The 19,760-nt window shown below is 37.4% G+C and overlaps 1 protein-coding gene across 1 annotated transcript in view; it reads left to right on the top strand.

The window, feature by feature from the left end:
• Positions 1-241: 241 nt before the first annotated feature.
• Positions 242-19,760, top strand: part of XIRP2 (xin actin binding repeat containing 2) — a 50,060-nt gene continuing 30,541 nt past the window's right edge. Inside the window, 3 exon segments of the mRNA XM_052792370.1 lie at positions 242-348; positions 2,090-2,147; positions 5,150-5,446. Of these exon segments, the coding sequence (XP_052648330.1) occupies positions 242-348; positions 2,090-2,147; positions 5,150-5,446 (462 nt within the window).

The following is a 19,760-nucleotide window of genomic DNA, read 5'->3' as shown; positions in this document are numbered from 1 at the left end:
TATTTTGTACATTTCATGGCCTGCAGTTTTCAAAGTAAGATTTCATGTCATTTTTATGAGTTACGAAACATATGGCACAAGAGTGGATGCAAGAGGGTACCCTTAGTGTACCCTGTACTTAGCTGAAGAGTCCTTTAAAATTCTGTTGGACAAGGAGGTTTAGCCTGAAAGTGAGAGAAGTCTCCATCATACTACAGAAAGAAAGAAAAACAGGTGTAAATCAAAGAAAACCAAGATTGGCATGCCAGAGCTAGCTGAACACTTCTGCCCAGTTGGCTATAAGAGAGAACCTGAAGTTAGCCAAGTAGTTGAGAGTAACAATGAAAACCAGGTGCTGCCTGTGTTTGGGTATTTTTTTTATCTACTGAATAGTCCACCCCAAAAAGAGCCCCTAAGGACACCAAGTCATTCTGGGAGAGGTTACAGAACAGGTTCTGTCCCTGCTTTTGGCTGGTCTCTTTGGAAAAGGAGTTCTGGGAGACCAGGTTGGTTGAGCTGACTTGCATATGCCCACCCATGGAGATGGTGGCCCAGCAGCCCTGGAATTCAGCTGTGTTTGCCCACAGTGGTGATGGGCAGGTCAGAAGGCAGCGCCTCTTTACTGCAGTCGTCACCTGCCGATGTGCGATCATGACAGATGTGGACCGAGGACTCTCTCAAAGATAATGAAACAACACGTAAATTGGGAATTGACACAGCTGTATATGAGGGCAAAAAAAAAAGGAGGTAGAACTAGAGGACCTACAGAGGTCCCTGCCAACCGTAAGTATTCTGCAACTCTAAACTGGGCCATGAAAAGCATTTGTAAACATTCACTGTTGCTGTTCATATACCTGGTGTCAGAAGCGCTGCGTGTTGCTTAAAGGGATTTTGAAGCAACAGTCAGAATTGAATAAAGGGCTAAAAACTAGGAGTACATTTTAATTTATTTATGGTTTGTAATATAAATGCTGGCATGTCATAACCATCCAATTTTCCTAGCACTTAAGATTAGCTGAAAGAGGACTTTTTAAGTGGAAGTTACATGCCTGTAAGTATTTGTGTCTGACTTTCTGCAAACACATAACAAGGGATGGAAATGCACAGCTTGCCATTAGTGGAAACTGATGCTTCTCAGAATTTTTCATACAATTACCATTCTCTATTAAAAGGTAAAGAGATGTCAGCGTTGCCTTTGTAAGACGCTTGGCTCATGCATCATATTCTAAGGTTTGAGGTTTTTTTTAAACTGAGCAGGAGTATCTTCCTCAATTGCCAAATTACCTGCATTTAACAAGTTTTAAGATTTAAAATTATTCATTATATATGTATTTCCTTCTTTGAATTAATTTGTTCTAGCCAATAAGCAGTATAGATTGGAATGCTAGCACCCATGCTACAGTAATTCCCTTGATGGTAAAAATAGCTAGAAAGGTCAAAAGCATCTAGAGATTATCTAAACAATTTGATTACAGATTAGGGGCAGGGGGAGAGGGGGGATGGGAGGAGAAAAAAGAAAAAGTAACAGCCCTGTAACATAGCAGATGAGAACAGAACGAAGGGGAGAGGCAGATCTTTGAAAATCCTACCTTTTTTTCCTGTTTGATTTATATATAATATGCACTTTTGGTCCACAATGAAACCCTTGAAAAGCAATTATGTTTATTATTTCGAAAACCAGTTGCATTGGAATGTGGTATCATTACGTGGTCTGAATGATACTGAATATACATAGTACTTTGTTATCAGTTTGACTTATGATTTATCAATTGTACTTTTTCTCCAAACCTTTCCTAAGTACTTAAGAACCAACTATTCCTTACTGGAAAGTGCTTTGTTTTCTGCCAAAGAGCACTGAAACAAAAGCTGTTGCCTCCAGCCTTTGCCACTGCTAAGCAGTGTAAGGTGAGCACACGCAGCACAGCCAGAGGTATGGCAGAAAGCATACTTTACTTCCATGCCTCACTAAATAATACATTGGCAAGCCAAGCACATAAGAGATTTGGTGTCTTGTAACTACTATCAGATGTGTGTCTATCAAGCTTCATGTTCGTTAGTCAAATGAGACCAATGAATTAGAGAACATTTAAATTTGTCTTCCTTTAAACAGGCACACAATAAGTGCAGCAGAGTCACAACCGGAAAACTTGACTGAGAAGAACACAGCGGTAAGATAAGCTCAGTACAAATACACAATTTAATGCTTCTATTTTTTTTTAAATAGGCTGTCTAGTGTGGGGCCTGATACTGCTCAGGTAATAAATAAGGGGATAAAAGGAAAAAAAAATAAGCATGTCTTTCCTCAAGTCCCATGAATATGAATAATGCACTTTCCTTTCTTATTAGATGAGAAAACATGTTGATTTTGCTGGTGAGATATGAGAATTAGTGTTCCAGTGTGATTTACCTCAAAATACCGGAACCTTGTTACATTTGCTAGAATAGGGGTCTGCCATAATTTAGAGTTGAAACAACATTTCTTAAAGTGGTATTATTTAGGTATGCATATTTGTATCAGGGTAAAGGTTGGCATGTCAAATAAGAGCCCAATTTAATCTATTTTCTCAAAATATGACTAGGAATTTGGAAATGCTTTACATTTTGTAGTAATCAAGAACTGTTTTAGCTCTTTTCATAAACTTGTCTGAGCTGCTTTTGTTAAGAAGTGTCTGAAATGTAAATGAAGAAATGTTACAGATACTTGAGACTCTGCTTACCTGCAGGAGAAACTGCAAGCTTTTCAAGCAACAGAAGTGTGTGCCTAGCTATCATGTGCACATTTAAAGAGTCCTTACGGGAGAAGAGATTATTTAGTAAAGTGGCCAGTGAATATTGCAGTTGGACTAGATGATTGTTGTAGTTCCCTTCCAACTGAAGTATTTTATTCTATTATTGACTAGATTTAGGGGAGAACTTAGGCAGCTGCTGGTCCTCTTTTTCATCCCCCTGCCTCCCTTCCCAGCATTGCCATAAACTAAAAGGGGTCAGCTGCTTTTTGTTCTGTAGCCTCCTCTGGATCCTGTGGGTTGTTCTTCAGTGGTTTGGAAAATGCATTGGGTTGAATGAAATACAGTCTTCATTTGCAACGTGTTGGTCCTTCTCTCATAATTTATCCCAAGATGGCCTATGGATCCTCATGCCAGGGGGTTCCTGACCGTGCAGATTACGTGGAACCAGATGTCTAGGGTGGGCTGTCAGAAGCAAAAGCTGGATGAAGTAGTATGGGAGATCATTGAAAGGACTTCTCAAATCTTGTCCTCAAAAGATTTTTGTTTTGGGTTTTGGTTTGGTTTGGGTTTTGGTTTGTTTTTGTTTTTTTAAATTGAGAAGGAAATCCTACTCAATATGCAATGGTAAATGGCAGCTGTTTGACAACAGACTGTTTTCTACTGTCAGGAGAGGACTCACCAGTACAATATGCATGATTATATCATCCCACGGTGATACAGCTAAATGAACATAGCAACAGTATTCACAAATAGTTCTACAAATAAACTGTATCGGTTTACTATTTTTACAATTTCTATTTACTTGTTTGCTAGTGAACAAATGAAAAAGTTTACATGTAAGAAACATTTAAGATAGCAAGAATATGATGAAAATGCAGGTAGCCATTTTGGCAAAGGAATACACAGCAGAAATGATACAGTTGTTCTCAACAGCTCTTTTAATTACCTGCATGAATACATTCACCTACCAATTGAATAAATACTCTGCAAACAGTAGAAGAGGGTTTATCTCATTTATAGTGCAAGAAGAAAAATACCATTTCAGTGATCCTACTGTGAAGACAGATTTATCAACAATTTCAGGTTTAAAAAAAACCCCTGAAATTTACTGGATATCTGCAATTCATGAGTCTACAAAATCTACAGGCCTTCCTATAGCTTTTTGCTCAGGAAAAATATACATTTATCAGATTTATTACATGCAATGAAGAATTACCGTAGGCCTCATAAAATCAGTGGGAGAGAGATCCAAAAGATCCCAGAGAAGAAGCACAAAAAAGGTAAACCCTGCAGTTTGATTGCAGTGTTTGAATGCTGTACTATCACTGGCTCATAAAACAAACACATTCATGCAAAAGCTTTATAGGTAGCATTCACAAAGACCTACTTTTGAAGGATATATAGCATTTTAGGTAGTTCCTTCACAAAAATTCCACCATCAATTTCTGCCAGAATGACTGCTCACTAGCTAACCTAATTTGTTTGGTACTGCAATCTTCCTCTCTCCAACATATCCTTTTTTTGGCCACAGCAACACCCTTGAGTCTCCCAAACCAAGGAAAATGAGAGGGCAATGCTCCCTGCAGAGTTTTAACCTGGCTGAAACCTTTATCCTGTCACATTGATAATTTTTTTTTTAAATATGTTGTTCCTTATTATGGGCTGTTATTTGACCATTATGAGCAGGGGTTTGGTGCAATGGGACTGAAAACATGAATGTAACAGATTAAGTTTTGTCTTGCCCCAAGTCCCATACATGGGCGTGCTCCTATTCTGCAGCTCTTGGGAAGAGGATAGTCACAGACCCACAGATGTGAATTTGCCTGCCAATTTCAACAAATTGGCTAGTGTAATAAGTTTATTGTCTCTGTGAGAGAATAAATCAAGATAAGTTGGGGGGGGGGGGTGAATAGGCCAGAGGACAAATACAGCCATATTCCTGAGAATTAAAAATAGCGGACACAGAAGAAAGAAAAAAAAGATACTTGATAAAAGCAACAATATCTCTTCTCCCCTTCACTTAAATAAGATAATTTTACAGATGGCCAGTCACCTGTCACAACACCTTTCAGTGCAGCACACACTGATTACCAGGCACTCGTTCATTAGCCCCACTTTGTTTGAAAGTCTCCTTAATTGTGTGCTTGCTGCTTCTCCATTCATGATAGACAGCAATTCTGCTGGCAAGCTTAAGAATAAAATATCTGAACGCCACTCTTAATTCACTTTTAATTAACATATTGCTGCTGTATGAACACAGTGAACCCTTTCACTGACTCTTACCGGATCTCACTTTCCACTGGGAAGTGGCTTCTGTCCCAGCCGCCGGTCTGCTCCCTGGCCTGTCCCACAACCCGCAAGGGCTCTGGAGCCGCCCTGCCGCAGCCTTCGCTGGCACGGTGCCGCCTGCCTCTGACCCCAGGTACGTGTTGCATTGGCAGGGCACGCTGGAGCTGGCAGACTTGCCCCTGCAGAAGGGCTCCGTGGAGCTCCTCAAGCAGAGATGGGAGTCCACCGATGCTACAAGACCTGGCCCGACGCTCTGGTGCTCTCCAGCCCCACGGTCCCTGGTGCCGGATAAGATCAGCTGCAGCAGCACCGTGGAGAAAGTACCAGCAGACAGCAGGAGGGCGGACGTGTTCAAGGAGGAGACCTCAGGCGGCCCTCAGCAGACCGAGCACTTCCCCATCACTGTGGAGGAGCTGCGGAGCCACTTCGAGGCCCTGGGTGGCAAGAAGGTAGGTGCCTGGGATGGGCGGACACCGCGAGGGAATGGAAATGGGCCCCAGAGCGGTTTCCCCAGCCTCACACAGCCCCTTCTCCTGTGCCCCACCGGGGATGGGCAGCGCCGCCCACAGCTCCCGTGGATGTCCTGTGGACAATTTGGATCGGCGTGTTAATACTAAGTGTTCTATAGCTTTCCTTATTCCATAATGTTATTGGTCTGGATCATTTTAATGCTTGCTGAATGGCGCTATCTGCCAACCTGTCAGGTAAGTTGGTGCGCAATTGTGCTTGGCCGGTGCTTTTTAGCGGGGGGAGAAAAACAAGGTATTATGGCCCGAGAGCAGAATTCCCCAATGAAACTATTTACAAACACTCTAAAACTTTCTGAAGCAATTGCTTCTTATTTGTAGAACAGCATTGACTCCCTTTCAACTGAGAAACCTGCTGTCACTTCACCCATTGGTTTTCACTGGCATAACATGACAGGCTGGGACAAATTGCAACCTTTATTTGTCATCAGATTTTTGTCTGAGACATGTCTGTGACTTCTTTGAACTATCTGGACAGAAGCTAGGCTTTTTTGAAGCTTAAAAAATGCTTCAGAGAAGTATAGGATACTGAAAAGGTTATTAGTAAACTTAATTAGGGCAACTTCATTTGTTTTTGTGGCTAAAAAGTCTTTCACCATGCTTTACCTCTTCTGCATGAAAACTAAAATGTCCCTGCAGGTTTTGGTTGCTGATGGAATATTTTATACCTTTCACATTGTAAATTCTCACTTCTTGTTCAGTTACCAGGTTAAAAAAAAAAAAAAACATAAATAAATAAAACCTCCCCTTTTTACCCCATTTCTCAAAGATATACTAAAACTTGATGTCACTGTGTTGTACCACCTTCTAACTACTGCAGGATAACCCTGCCAGTCCATGTAGTCAGTCATTTACCCATTTAATTTTAATGCCCAGAGTGATTTAAACATGGTTTTCTGGTCCAGAAACTAGAGTTCAGAATAATGCATGCTGACCGTGATATAATTCATACACAAAATCCTGCTATTAAAAGATATTAGAAAGCTTTTTTATGTGAACAGTAACATAAAAATTCACGTGATTCATGAAAAATCTTTTCATTGGCTTTAGACATGTAACACAAAAAGTAGCAGGTACCAATAAAATAAAGGTTAAAACTTTATGGGATTATTGAGCACTTTAAAGACCACATAAAATAGTCATAGACTGCTGCAAAGTGGCATACTCAAATGATTTTAAGGCAGAGACCTTTTTGGTTGATCTAACTTAGTCATTTTTTAATAATACCAAAATAAACTTTTTTCCTATGAAGCAGTGCATTCAGTATTGCAGACATGACCATTCTTGTCAGAGCAAATTGGTTCTTTTTTAATCTTATTGATACAAAGAGCTCCTTATTGAATGAGAAAGAATAATTTTTTGGACTTAAGCAGCATTCTTCACTTGACAGGATTGCAGACCTTTATTTAAACAATAATTACCAAGAAAGTAAAAGAACTCCTCACTCCCAGTCTCAGAACTGTTACACCAATTAAATATTACTTTGCTGGGGTTTCTTTGCAAAATTTGCTACTGCTCCATCTGCAAATGCTTTGAATTCATGTGCAGCTTAGAATCTGACCATTAGTATTATTATTTCACTGATATACTTTAGAACAATTATTTCCAAGTATATCTCTCTGCTAGGTGTTCCTCCAAGTGAAAATTTATCATTTCTGATACAAAAGAGGAGCAAAGGCTCAGTAAAAACTGTAGGAGGTAGGGGGGAAAGGGTCAAGGAAGTGTTACTTTCCTTTCTTACAATTTGTTTGCCAAGAACGCTGCATATGAAATGTATTTGAGTAGAGCTCTAGTTAAAATCAATTTTATTCTCTGGCCACCCAGAAGTGAAAGAAGAGGTGTACTCTCTACAGAGCATGCCTTCTTGCTAAGTTACTGAAACTCATGGAGGAATTGCAACTGTTAAGATCAGTATCTTGCAAAGAACATTGAAAAGCAGATGGTGCTTATAAACTGGGAAGTGACAAGGGGTGGAAAATTGTGAGGAACGGGCCCTTTTTTCAGAATTCAAGTGGAAAAGCTTGAATTCTGTTATCCTGTTCAGGTAGCTGTCTTAGGCAATAAGATTTATATTGCCTCTGAGGATTTATTTCCCCAGCATTATAAAACATCTTGAGGTTTCCAAGATACAATCAATGTGAAATGTAGAAAAATGGAATCTGCATCATAGAAGATTTTCACAATGTAAGCATTGCTTCAATATTTTTACTTAAAAAGAAAAAATTTGAAAGTGAGCCTACAAAAAATGTAGGCATTCACACCAAGGGTTTCTGATGCTGAAGAAGTATGGATACTTAAACTCGGGTCATGCACTTACAAATCTGGACAACACAGACCAAAAGCAAGACTGACAGGGTTTAAAAAAAAAAATGTGTGAACTCTACAGGCATAGGAGTTCTGTGATAGGTTAGATTATTTCAATAATATGAAAAGTTGGAGCTAAACTGATGCTGGTGCTAACAACGGCAACAACATCTATGTCCAAGATCTAATGGCACAAAAAATGTGTAGAAATTACTGATTCCTCCACTGGTAACAGTGAATAAGCATGAAAAAAATAAAATCATGTGGCATAAATATGATCCACAGCAATCTCAGGCTTTGCATGTATAAAGCCTGGACTTTGTATCATATTTTAAATTAATATACTGAAGGTATTTAAAGGTCATGTTAAGCATTTGATGTGAATCTGGTTAATGATAAGGACCCTAGATGTTAGAGGTGACAAAGGCATTTATTAATATTAATGAATGTTAAGTATTATAGTAGTTAAACATTACACCATGAGATAAGATACATATCATGAAAAACAATAGCAATTTAGTACGCCTTCAGAAGATACATAGTTCTATCAAGTCATCAGTGATACAAGAAAATACTTATATTGCAAGATAATGCAAGGCTGTGCAAAGGTTTTGGCAAACTAATTGCTTAAGATTCAATCTCTTTCAGCCATAGTACATTTCCATGGGCAGGAGGAGTGAAAGATGGGGAATGAACTGATGCATTTTCCTTGAATTGTTGTAGTGGTTTCACTCAGAAGTGATAGAGGAGGTTAGAACAAAGTTAGAAATGGCTGTATGTAAAACTAAGTTGAAGCCATAGAAATCACAGTGGAATTTTTAAAATTTAAACAAAATGTCTTTTAAGGCTCAGTGCCAGCTAACTATATTACAGTTACCTTATGCATAAGTGAACATGCTCATTAGCCTTATGCTCAGAAAAAGACTGCCAACTGTTGTAACCCTGCTTAAATGGACTATCTCTTGACTAATCAGACTTTCAACACCAGGGGCCATCTTATTACATTATCCATAGGAAAAATAGATTTTATTCTAAGGCAGCAAAATCCTGCTGATTAAAATTTCTAAAACCTCATTTCATTCAGGTTCCATTTCCATTGCAGTGCTGTTATTTGTATATGTACAAAATCAATAGAGAAAAATCAGGGCAATTAAATAATGTTAAACCATGAAGTGACTTCTAAACAATTAGATCAATTATATAAAGAACCCTCTGCTGGTTCAAAAGTGAAAGACATTATTATAGGCAGCTGCAAAGATATTTAGACTTCTGGCATTTTTCTTCCTGGTGGCTATATGATGAACTATGCCCAGTCCTAATTATTTGAATGGAATTAACACTTCATATTGCAATAGGAGAATACAAAAAAGAATAAAAAGAGACAGGGACTAGGTTTAATAATATTGAAGCTGAATCACTTGGTGAAGTCAAATTACTTTTGCCTGAGTTTATCCAAGTAGTACTTGGATGTATATCCTTCTTAGGAGTATTAATAAGTTAATAATTAATTAAGTCTGTTGCTGGAGCCTTTTAATGAAAGCCTATAGTATCAGGCCTGTCCATACCTTTCCATTACATAGAAATAAACTGATGTCGCGTTCTGATAAAATGAAAAGTATTTCCCCCTTTCCTACGGGAAAAAACTTTTTCTTAGGAAGTAATAATGTATTAAAACATCAATTTACTGTACTGACTTATCACTCCCATGAAACAAGTAGTTTAGTTTATTAGCACTCAAAGGCATTGGAATGTTAAAGCAACCAAGGCCTGTGTTTGCTGGAAAGTGATTATGTATGTTTTTCTTAAAATATGTTAAAGCATCCCAACTGAAAAAGTAATTTCATGCTTACTTTTTAGAGAAACCTATTCAAAGATCTCATTAAAACCATTCATTTAAATAATCTGGTATATGTTCATTAAACTGTGTCCTTTGCAGAAAATATATGAACTGCTGCCAGAAAGTAAATGAAGGGAACAGATGTTTAATGTAAAAGGTTAGACCTTCACTAAAATTGTTTAAACAAGCAGCATCTTTTTTTCCCTTAACACTCTAAGAAACGTTTATATTAATTTAGCAAAGCCATGTAATGCAGAAAAGAATGGAAAGGCCACAACAACTGTAGGTCAGTTTTGTACCCTGTTAGCACTTGCATCATTTGTATTTTTATTATGCATGCTTGAAAGCGAATAGTGAGGAGTGCATGGGATGGCCAAATGATTACCCTTGCTGAAAAGCTTGATACTGAAGGGAGTGCTGTATGGTCAGCCTTCTGGATTTTGGCTTCATCTCTTTCTTGGCTCATTCTTTTTGTGACACAATGCATTCCTCCCCTTTGTTTTCATGAACTTTTTTCTAAGGCCAGAAGATTCCACAACAAGGAAAGGCCACATTGCCTATGGGACTTGAATTGTAGATTGTGAAGAACAGGTTTTGGTAAAAATTCACATTCTTTTTTTCCTTAAAGGAAGACTTTTCTTCTGTGCTTTTGCTTTCTCAGTAAACATATCAGCTCTTTACAGGTACCTTACAAATCATCTGAAGAAAAAATCCTCCTCCCACTTTGGTTATTCTTATTTAACTCACCTCTGAACTGGACTGGCTTTTCACAGTTTGGAAGATGTATTGAATTTTTTGCCTTTCTAGAAATTGCACATGTTGACAGAGTTCTCACTGATCTCTACAATGTTTTACGCCAGGGAAAGCAGCTTCTCCAATGGTGGGAATGGAGCCTTCCAAAGCTCCTTTGTTCAGAAGCAGTCCCACAAATTATTGCAGTACGGTGTGTGTATATATATATACACACACACACACTTACATATATATATATAAAGGTCTTCTATAAATTACTGCTGTTCCTTCCTGTTTAATGAGTGAATTGGCAGTGATTCACATTCCATTCCAGTGTACCACCTGCAGTTCTTCAGTTCTTCTGAGCTATTTTCTCTGTGTTATTTACACCATTATACTTTCATTGTATATACACCCAGAAGTAACTATTTTCTGGAGACTGTACCTGCCTTCCTCAAGGTGTTACACAAAACTGGATTTGAAATCAGCACAAATTATTCACACTTGTGACAATTTCAGACATTCTTCACCACGCCCCTGTTAACTAGTTTCTCTAGTGGCCTGTGCCACTAGTTTTCTAGTTACCTAATTATTAAGTAACTATGCTTAGGCCAAATACTTGAATGTTTTCCAAATAATGAGTTATAATATTTTCCTTTAACAGACCCTTGAGAACTCTTTTATTCTTCTGCCCTCAATTCAGCTTTACCATTTTTTGTGCTTTATTTGGAGGTGTGTACAGCCGAGGAAACAATCTGTAATAGGATCTCACCTTAAAAGGGTAGAATCATCCACTTTTCCTCACAGTGAGAGATGCATTTGAGCTGCAGCAACAAGGAAGCTTGCTAGAAAAAAAGTAGGACAGATCAGTCGGAAAATTGAAACTTGTGTGTCACCAGTTCCTTATGAGAAATTAAATCTGGGTTTAATCTCATTTACATATAAAGTAGTGTTGAGTATGCTGCATTTTTATAAGGAACAGGATGGGATGGACTACGGTCATATGCCCTCAACTAAACTTTCCAAAGGAAGTCTCCTTTGTGCCGAGATTTAATAGATACGTTTGTTGCTTCTCAATGTTCTTGTTGCTTACTGCTTATTCAGAATCCACGAAGATTCATCATGTATCATGTGCTGCGGATGAGGGTGGCTTATTTTTAGGATCACTTGTCCTCAACAAATTGCAATGATTTCAGGTGTGGGTCTCATTTTTGTCTGATTATTGTCTGGCTCTATTCCCTACGTTCTTTCTGTCCCACTGTTAAAAAGACTTCTTGCTTGGTTTTTTGGCTGTCGTATTTTTAATTTAAAGAGGCACTTTTCATCTGTTATGATGAGTTGAGTCTTTTGTGGAGTACAGCCAGCTAATCGAAAAAACAATTTTGACAGTGCATCAAACACTACTTCCTTGGATGACTGACTTTCCTAGGAAGGCAGTCTAAGAATCTTAAAGTTATTTCTGGAACAGGGAAGCATTTAAATAGAAGCATTTAAAAAACACAAAGCACATTTTCTCTACAAGATTAAGTCCAAATTTTTTCTTATGCTGTTGAATACAATCATACTTCCATCATTACACGGTAACAGATATCCCTAAAAAGTTGCATATATACACAGCAGTTTAACAGGTATTGTAAAAATCGAGAAAGTGAGAAAAGTGCTTAGCCAAAAAGACATTTTAGTAATAGTGGGCTTCTGACAGTTTCTGAGGTATTTTCAGGACTTCTACCTGTATCACTGCAGATACAACATTGTTTTGCCTTTAGTTCTTTCAGTAAAGACCAGTGAAGCTAAAGAGAAATAAATTGTTTTTTGTGCTAACTAACGTTCTGCAGCTGAGCCTGTAATTTGGAAATGGAATAAACAGAGGAGAATCTCATTTGCTTCAGGAAAACCAAAAGAACTAAAAGCATCAGGTTGGGTTTTTCTTTCAAAGTGCTAATACTGTAATATAAGGCTATTCATAGTACTAGAGTAGAAATGTCTAGGTATGTTTCTATGAAAACGGCACTGATGAAAGAACACTAAGGTGTATGGAAAGAAATAAAATGTCTTATTTTGCTCTTCATAGCACACTGTAAGCTGCAGTGGTTACAAGAAGAAATTAGATTTTGAAAGAACCTGACTAACTTCATTTTTTTAAGCTGTTAATTTTTCTGAACAGATAGGAGATTTGATATTTTTAATATTTCTTTAGGGCCTGATTTAGCAGAAATTACCTTCTTGTAAGTTCAGGATTATAGCAGACTGACTAGTCTTTGGTTCAAGTCTCCAGAAGGCAGAGAAAAGCAGAGAAGCTCTGCCTTCCATATGCGGATGCTATCTCTAATCTGACTGTGTGCTATTAAGCAAGCACACCAAGAGAATGGAGAAGTGAGGAAAATGACCCTTTGGGCTTCTTAGGAAAGGCACACACACACACACACACAAAGTCATGAAAGGGTTGTTCTTTAAAGATATGATCACTTAGAAATGACCCAGAAATTGCGTGTTGTAGAAATAATCTTTAACATTTTAAAATCTGCAGAGATCAATAAAGTTAAAACCTTTTAACTTAGAGAGAAGTTGTATGTGATGTCCATTGAATTTTGTACAGTTTGATCTTGAGGGTGAAGAATTGTGCTTTCTGGGTCATCAGAAAAATTACCTCTTCTCTTTCCAGACACATAAGCCAGTAAATACCTCACTTTATCCAAGTCTATTTTTGTTGTATGGCTTCCAACCTATTAGCCAGCGGCATCAGAGCTTGATAACCTCTGTGGGAAACTGACCATAAAGCACCTGGAAAGGCACAGCTCCTTTCCACAGTCAGTGGCCAGAAAATGACATTTGGAAAAGTATGTTTCATTTATAACGTTCTTTAACTTCATCTCCACATTTAGTTTAATTTTAGTTTGCAATATTTTATAGACAATACTTCTTATCCTAAGTAACTTCTTAAGTATTTGTCACTTGTGGCAGAAAGCAACAAATCTTAAAACATTTTCACTATCATTCTGTCTGCTGGTACTTGGAACAATTTACCAGCCTGTGGTATCTTAATCAATTCTTGAAGCATGAAAGTGATGTGGAAAGATGGGAGGTAAATATGTCCATTACTAGAGTGTCTTGGGAAACAGCACTTGGAGGGAAACATAATATCTGAGTTAAGTGAATTAGTAGGAAATAAGCTTGTGACAAAGTCTGAGAAATCCACAGGTGGTAATATGCAGGGGAGAGCAGATCCATACATTAAACAGGAGTGAAAGAGACATTACTTGCTGTTGCAGAGTACAATGTGTAATGTCAAAGAACAATTTCAGCTTAACAATCAAATAAGAACCTACACCAAAACATACTCATAATTATTGACTATTTCAATAGGCTATTAAATATTCAAAATAAAATCCCTAATATGTCTATTCCTGTTATCTTTCCTCCAACCTGTATAACGTTTCTGAGAAAAAACTGTTAACAAGTCTGTTATTCTCTGACAGTATCCAGTAGAAAGAGAAATGGACTCACCATGTTTTCTGAAGTTGTTGTCATGAGGTTGAAGTAAATGGGTCCAAAATAACCATACTCAGGAGTTTCGTGCTACTGTTCTGAATCTTCATGAAAGCAGAACAGTTCCTGGGTTTTCAAAAAGAAGTACAGCATAGAATACTTTCCATCTTTGTATGTCCAAGGCACAGGTAGTACCACTATATGGGTAGATGCCAACATGGGTCATTACAGCACAGAAGGTACAAACGGCCCGCTAAATACACTTTACCACATCAGCTGTCTTAATAGGAGAGATCCTTCAGGGATTCTTTTCACAGACAAGCTCTCTCGTGTGCTTCTGTTTCTGCTCCTTTAGCTCTGCATCTTCTCCCTTTTGTCAGCTCTTTGTTTTGCTCTGTTGTCTCTTTCAAAAAAAGTTCTGTAAAGATGGGACCCTTTTTTAGATGTTTGCTGCCTAGATTTACAGTTACATGGCATGTTATCTTAAAGCTGAGCAATCTCTAGGCATTTAGCAAATGGGAAAGAAAAAGGAAAAGAAAATACCATTGCTGTACTTTAACACTGTTTCTTTTTTCTCTTCTGTGTCATGGTGTGATGGTATGTGGATGTAGATGTTACTCAGGTTTAAGCAGGTCATGAACTTTGTATACCCAGGAGTGTTCAAGCTATGCATTGCCTTTCTCTGAAGGTGTTTATATAAAGTTCTGTCACAGATAATAAATATCATTGCTGGAGTATGGGTATGAAAATGGTCTAGTAATACTAGTTTTGAGAATCTCCCTAGTTATGCCCACTGTCTCAGAGTCACCATCATTTACCTTAATTTATAGCTCATCTAGAATTCTCTGTAGCTACATCTCTTACATAATACCCTCTTTATAGGCTCATTGTTAATCTTCCATTGTAGAATATCTGTTTCATTTTCTCATATTACTCATTTCCAGTATCTGACCAAAGAAAATGCTATTTCTTAAAAATATGTGGAATGCTGATAATACATAATTTTACTAGCTTTTATAGACAGTAATATTGTGGGGAAAAAACTAATTTAAAAACATGTAATGACTATTAGATACAAAAGCCTTTGCTTAAGATAATTAGTCGAGGCCATATTAGGATTGTATTAAAAACAAAACAAAAAAACCCAAACCAAAAGCAGTGGAGTGAATCTTAATTTAGCACACTGAGAAAAGTTTGCAAGGAATTTTAAATTCAGGAGTGCTGTAGACTTCACCAAAACTTCCCAGCATGTATCTCCCTGGTGATGTGCAGAGCAAATGACTTAGAAGGTTCAGTTGATATGCCCTGCATTATTACTGAATAAATGAAAAATTATGGGCACTTGAACACATATTGCTTACTGTAGTTTTGGAAACAATATCAGAGAGTACATCATATGTTTAAGTTTTTAAAAGTAGTATATGTTTAATGGAAATAAACACATTTAAGACTTTAAAATGCATCAACTAGTTGGAGCTTTTACTAAGGGAGAAATTGTCTTTTGTTAGACTAAGCCCATGCATTTTTCTTTTTGCTCTTGCTTACAACAGAGGGATCTGCCTCAGTTGCTTGAACAACTGAAGGAAAATGCTTCTTCTGTCCTGCTTCTAAAAGTGGTATCAGTGGACTCTGGGAACTGGCATGCTCAGTAATTATCAAAAAAAATTATCAAATCTTAGAAGCCAGGCAATATTTTGGAAGGAAACAAAGCAGAGGGTCAAGGGAGAAAATTGGTGTATGTGAGAATGTGCAGCTAAAATAGAGTGCCTATGAAGAACTAGAAATATTAGTCATTTTCTAAAGTCATTTGCTTCCCCACTCTGCTAGTGCTTTTGTTTCTGCTTTGTTATTTTTGTTTTCTGTTTCACACCACAATATACTTCTAATAATTTCCAGCTATTTAAAATAATTACAACAATCATGAAATAGCAAATGACTGTGGAAAATCACAACAGAAGGAATGTAAATGTCTGCAGCAATACTAGACACAAAATGATCATGTTAGAAAACACCACTTTCAAAATCATTATTTTGCTTTGCTTAAAGGCAGAGACACACACTGAGATACTTTAAGAACGTTAAGAGGTCTAAACTGATACGCCTCTGAATCTAAGTAAATTTCAGCAAGAGAGCACGCAAAGAAAAGTATATATTGTCAGTGAATTTACAAGAAAGAAAGAAACAAACAAAAAAACCCAAGCCCACACTTGCTCTCATGAAACCCCAAATAAATAACATTATTTTTCCAGTCCCATATCTGCAATTAACAGTAGCACTGATAAAATAATGGTTCTTGAATTTCCACTGTAAGGGTGAAAACACTGAGAGTTATAAAATTACATCCCTAAATATACATTGTAAGAGAAAAAAAAGGTAATAAAGAATAAATGTATAAACTTAGAGCTGACACGGAAATTTAGTATACAGCAGCGTTCCTTTTACAATTGCAATGCAAAGAATGTACTAAGTTTATTGTGGAAGCTTTAAATAAAACTTTATTGTGCTAAAACAGAGTAGGATTATTTGCAAAAGTGGTTTGGGTTTTTTTTTTAATGTTGTGGTAAAACTTTTCCATTTACTTTGGAATTATTATATAAATAGAAAGGACAAGTTATCATGTTTGACTGAAATGTTTCATATATGTATGTAAATAAAAAAGTGAAAAAAGCAAGAGGACATAAAAAAGGAAGGCTACTGTTTTTAATTTTTGCTCTGTTTCAAATCTTAATTTGTGCCTCCTATGTGGTGTGATAGCATTTTATGCTGCCACAGGTCATGATTTTGGAAAAAGAACTCTGACATTATTCCTGGTTACTAATCACACTGGTTTAGAAAACAGTTTCCATGACTTGAACCAAATTGTAGCCTGTTAACGCTGGTTACAAAGCTATGCTGCCTGTATCCTCTCCAGTCTTTTGTTGCTGTTCTTTCTAATGTATTTTATATTAAACACAGCTGTCAGATCTGGACTTCTTACTCCACATGGTTTGCTGGTAATGTATTGCCAGTGATTTATATAGACTTCTAATACCAACTTAGTATAAATTCTGTTTGATTTGTATCTGATTTTATTTCAATTTGCTTTAAAAAGCTGTAGTAAGATTTACTTCTAACAAGTTTTTTATTTTGCAGTTTTCATAAATTTTATCTTGATTTAGTTTTTTACAGATATTGTAGCTGGCCTACTTTAAACCATGTTACTCAAGCACTATAGTATCACATGCTTGAAAAAAGCTCATTAAAACGTGTTTGGTCACTGTCAAATTACTTAACTGTGTCTTCAGTTTCCTTATGTGTTTCTAAAACACACAACTATTTTGTCCTCCAAAAACGCCAGTAGAGATGGACCACTGCACAATATTCGTTTAGAAAGAGAAGTTTCTGTAGCTACTGTATGTCCTATGGTTGTCTATTTAATCCATTGTCAAGTTGCTAATTTTGCACAAATATTCATTATCATACTGTGAAAACTGCTATAACATTTCAAATCAACATAATACAATTAGCTGCATATAACTGATATTCCTTCCATAGGACAGCATCTGAACAGCTCAATAATTTAATGTATGCCAAACCCTTTTTAGCTCAAAGGATTAGGCCATTGTTTTTTAAGTAGTAAGGCCAGGGACCCTATATCAATTTTGCAATGGTGATAAACCGCAAATCAGTGGGAGTTTTGGTAATTAAGAGTGAAATCTATAGGCATTTCAAGGCAGAATTTAGCCCCTCAATGTTTTTTCTTAGTGTAGAGCCCCGTTCTCAGATGGTGTCATGGTTTAACACCAGCCGGCAGCTAAGCGCTACACAGCTGCTCGCTCACTCCCCCGCCGTGGGATGGGGGAGAGAACCAGAACAGTAAAAGTGAGAAAACTCATGGGTTGAGATAAAGACAGTTTAATAGGTAAAGCAAAGGCCACACACACAAGCAAAGCAAACCAAGGAATTCATTCACTACTTCCCATGGGCAGGCAGGTGTTCAGCCATCTCCAGGAAAGCAGGGCTCCATCACATGTAACGGTTACTTGGAAAGACAAACGCCATCACTCCAAATGTCCCCCCCTTTCTTCTTCCCCCAGCTTTACATGCTGAGCATGACGTCATACGGTCTGGAATATCCCTTTGGTCAGTTGGGGTCAGCTGTCCCAGCTGGGTCCCCTTCCAGCTCCTTGTGCCCCCCCAGCCTACTCGCTGGTTGGGTGGGGTGAGAAGCAGAAAAGGCCTTGAGTCTGTGTAAGCACTGCTCAGCAATAATGACATCTCGGCATTATCAACACTGTTTCCAGCACAAATCCAAAACATAGCCTCATACCAGCCAGTATGAAGAAAATTAACTCTATCCCAGGCAAAACCAGCATAAATGGCAATTCAGCAAATAGATCTTTTTCCTCAGGTTGACAACAAACTCTTTTCAGGACCTCTGTTCTGTGTATACAGCGGAGTTATTTTATACCCTTCTTCCAAATGAAAATACTGTCTTATTTTAAAACTGTCTGTAACAGCTGAAAAGGATAAGCATGTCTGGAGCTGGTCTGGGAATAAAATGAATGAGCAGCTTCCAGGCAGCCATAGGGGGTTTTTAAAGCCTCTTGAGAAATTCTGTCTTAGTGAAGTGGTGCATTGCAGAGAATCAACTGAGAATCGTGGCTTTGTCGCAACAGTTTGCTTACTGACTTCATAGAGTTTATTCAGCAGGTGTTACTAGCACTCCTCTGTAATAGTCACTTTAGGGGGTTTGTCATCAATCTTAATAATGCCATCAGCATTCCAGCAGATGGTGGACATGATTCCATGCACTCCCTGCTTCTAAATTGCACCAGAATGGATTTCCATCATATTTTTAATTACAAATGAGAAATATATCAGAAACAGACTTTTCTCATGCTAGCATTTCCAAAGGCTTTTTCCAGACAGGCCAGGAATATGTTGCTTCATCTTTTATGTTTTTATATTTCATTGAGATTGAGTGATTCACAGGAGAGATTATCACCTTTTCAGCACTAGAATTAACCTTAAATCATTCCTGTGTACTCTTTGTGAAGCAGTCTCTTGTTTTTGAATTGGAATTTGAGATGCCAGCTTTTTGTAGGCAATAGTAAATGTTAGGAGCCAGTCCAGCAAAGCGCTTAGACATTAAGTATAACTTGAATTGCTATTGAGAACAATTATTTGAACAGCAACCCTCAAGTATTTAAAGTTACAATCACAATAAAATGCATTGATGGATCAAGATTTTATGTGACAATTTTTAAAGCAACAGATTTGATTTCTAAACACTTATCCTACTGCTCCACTTGTTTCCTACCTCATCATCCATTTATGGATTTATTATCTTCCTTTCAACTTACGCTTTTACCCTTTCTCTTTGGGCCTATTCCTTCTACCCCTCTGTCACTTCTTACACATGCATTCTTTTAGTGGAGACCATATATAACATGAAAGTTAGGTGGTAGCTAGCTTTCCTTTAGGTAGCACATGTAACAAAAGTAGTCAAGACATGATGGGATGGGGATGAGTGCATTTTTTGAATATACTTAAAGATGTCCTTTAAAAAAAAGATTAAATACTTTGAACATTAATAGTAGCTTTTGGCAATCTATTTAATATACTGACTGTAAATTCCTCTTCCAATCCAAGGTAGTTCAATATATGTAGAAAAGGTAGTAGTAATTTGGTAAATAGTTTTCCTCTATTTAAAACTTTATGTGTTCTGGCTTACTGACTTTTAGATTAGTGCAGGACTGGATAGCAAGTGGAAAATCCACTATCTAAATGAAGCATACTCACTCAGCAGGCCACTGAAATTGGAATCTTTATCATTGGCATTTCTAAATGTAATGACTGCATGCATATTCCTTGAAATTTGGCACTCCAGTGCTT

The sequence above is a fragment of the Harpia harpyja genome, chromosome 7 (genome assembly GCF_026419915.1).
Source record: "Harpia harpyja isolate bHarHar1 chromosome 7, bHarHar1 primary haplotype, whole genome shotgun sequence".
Lineage (NCBI taxonomy): Eukaryota > Metazoa > Chordata > Aves > Accipitriformes > Accipitridae > Harpia > Harpia harpyja.
Note: the sequence above shows the minus strand (reverse complement) of the source record. Positions and strands in the feature narration are given on the sequence as shown.